This window comes from Empidonax traillii, unplaced genomic scaffold (genome assembly GCF_003031625.1).
Source record: "Empidonax traillii isolate 1590-97213 ecotype Southwest subspecies unplaced genomic scaffold, ASM303162v1 scaffold9290:size10218, whole genome shotgun sequence".
Taxonomy (NCBI): domain Eukaryota; kingdom Metazoa; phylum Chordata; class Aves; order Passeriformes; family Tyrannidae; genus Empidonax; species Empidonax traillii.
This window is the reverse complement of record NW_020962745.1, coordinates 104-1,845: the sequence shown is the minus strand read 5'-3', so window position 1 is coordinate 1,845 and position 1,742 is coordinate 104. Positions and strand designations below refer to the sequence as shown.

The following is a 1,742-nucleotide window of genomic DNA, read 5'->3' as shown; positions in this document are numbered from 1 at the left end:
TGGGATGAGATGGGATGGGGATGGCATTGGAATGGAGTAATGGGATGGGCTGGACTGGGCTGAAATAGAGTGGGATGGGATGGAGTGGGATGAGCATGAGATGGGATGGGTTTGGGATGGGGTGGGATTTGGGGTCACAATGGGGATGTGGTGGGATGGGCTGGACTGGGCTGAAATAGAGTGGGATGGGATGGGGATGGGTTTGGGGTCACGATGGGAATGTGATTCGATGGGGTTGGAATAGAGTGGGATGGGGTGGGATGGGATAAAGATAGAATGGGATGGGGTGGGGTGGGATAGGATCGAGTGGGATGGGTCACGATGGGGATGGGCTTGGGATGGGATAGGACAGGACAGGACAGGACAGCATCCCCTGGCTGCCCACCACCCCAACCCACCGTGATGTAGGGGTCATGCAGCTGCAGGCCGTAGAGTGTCCAGCTGCTGGAGGCCACGAAGGTGGTGACGGTCAAGGGGAAGGACAAGCACCGCGTCGACTTGCTCCGGACAACCTTGGCCTGCAGGAGCAAACGTCAGTCTGGGCCCGGGCTGGGCCCCCCCAGCTCCTCCCAGCCCCACACACCAGGTCAGCCAGCGGTGAGAGGTACATGGTGATGGTGAAGACGCTGCAGAAGAGCCCCAGCTGCCCCAGGCGCGTCCCCGTGTCCACCAGGAGGGCGAAGTAGCCGCAGCCGGTGACCACCACGGCCAGGAGCAGCAGGATCTGCAGCAGCACGGGGCGCTGCGGGGAGGACAGGGGGATGTCAGGGCGAGGGTCCCCCTGTCCCCACCGCCCCCCCAGGCCGCTGCCCCACCTTGGCAGGGCTGTAGTAGAGGTACACCAGGATGTAGAGGGTCTGCAGCGCCGCCCCGATGGCGTTGACGGTGATGAGTGTCCCGTCCCCCTTCAGGCAGCCATAGCCCAGCCAGCCCACGTTGCTGCAGAGAGACACGGCACAGGCACTGGGCTGCAGCCCAGGGGACCATCCCAAATCTGTGTGACCTCCCCTCCCCAGGGCCCAACCCCACTGTACTTGGCATCAGTGGTGAGGAAGGGCAGGAACTGGATGTTCTCCACACTCTTGGTCGCCAACATCTGGCGCAGGTCAGACCTGGGGAGAGCAGGGGGCAGCGGCCTCCTGGGCACCCACCAGTGCTGGGGGTGGGGGGGGCTACAGTCTCTGCTGCCAGCAGGCACTGCACCCCTCAACTCCCCTCCACTGCACCCCCAAATCCCTCTGTGCCAGCCACCCACAACCCTCCCTGCACCCCCAAACTGACTCTGGTGGTGCTCCCACTGCACCCCCAAACCAGCCCTGGTGCCCTCCCCATTGCACCCTTCCATGGCCCTCCCTGCACCCCACAAACTGGCCCCAGTGCCCTCCACATTTCACCCCTCTATGGCCCTCATTGCATCCCACAAACTGACTGTGGGGCTGCCCCCACTGCACCCCCAAACCAGCCCTTGGGCATTCCCTATTGCACCCCCAAATGCTCCCCCATGGCCTCCACTGCAGACCCCAAACTGCCTCTGGTGCCCTCCCTGTTGCACCCCCGACCCTCTCCCAGGACCCCCATTACACCCCAAAACTAGTCGTGGTGTCCTCAACGTACTCCCACCCCACTGGACCCCACTGCACCCTCAAATTACCCCCATGGCTTCCACTGCACCCCAAAACTGGCCCTGGTGTCCTCATTGCACCCCCTATCCCTCTATGGACCCCCTACCCCCCACCATAGTC

The 1,742-nt window shown here is 63.2% G+C and overlaps 1 protein-coding gene across 1 annotated transcript; it reads right to left on the bottom strand.

The window, feature by feature from the left end:
* Window positions 1-134: 134 nt before the first annotated feature.
* SLC50A1 (solute carrier family 50 member 1) lies at window positions 135-1,224 on the bottom strand. Its single transcript, XM_027911391.1, has 4 exons — window positions 1,035-1,224; window positions 816-939; window positions 584-742; window positions 135-518 (listed from the first exon to the last, which is right to left on the bottom strand). Exons 1-4 carry the CDS (start codon window positions 1,094-1,096, stop codon window positions 135-137), a joined length of 729 nt encoding a protein of 242 aa, XP_027767192.1. The 5' UTR covers window positions 1,097-1,224.
* Window positions 1,225-1,742: the final 518 nt, after the last annotated feature.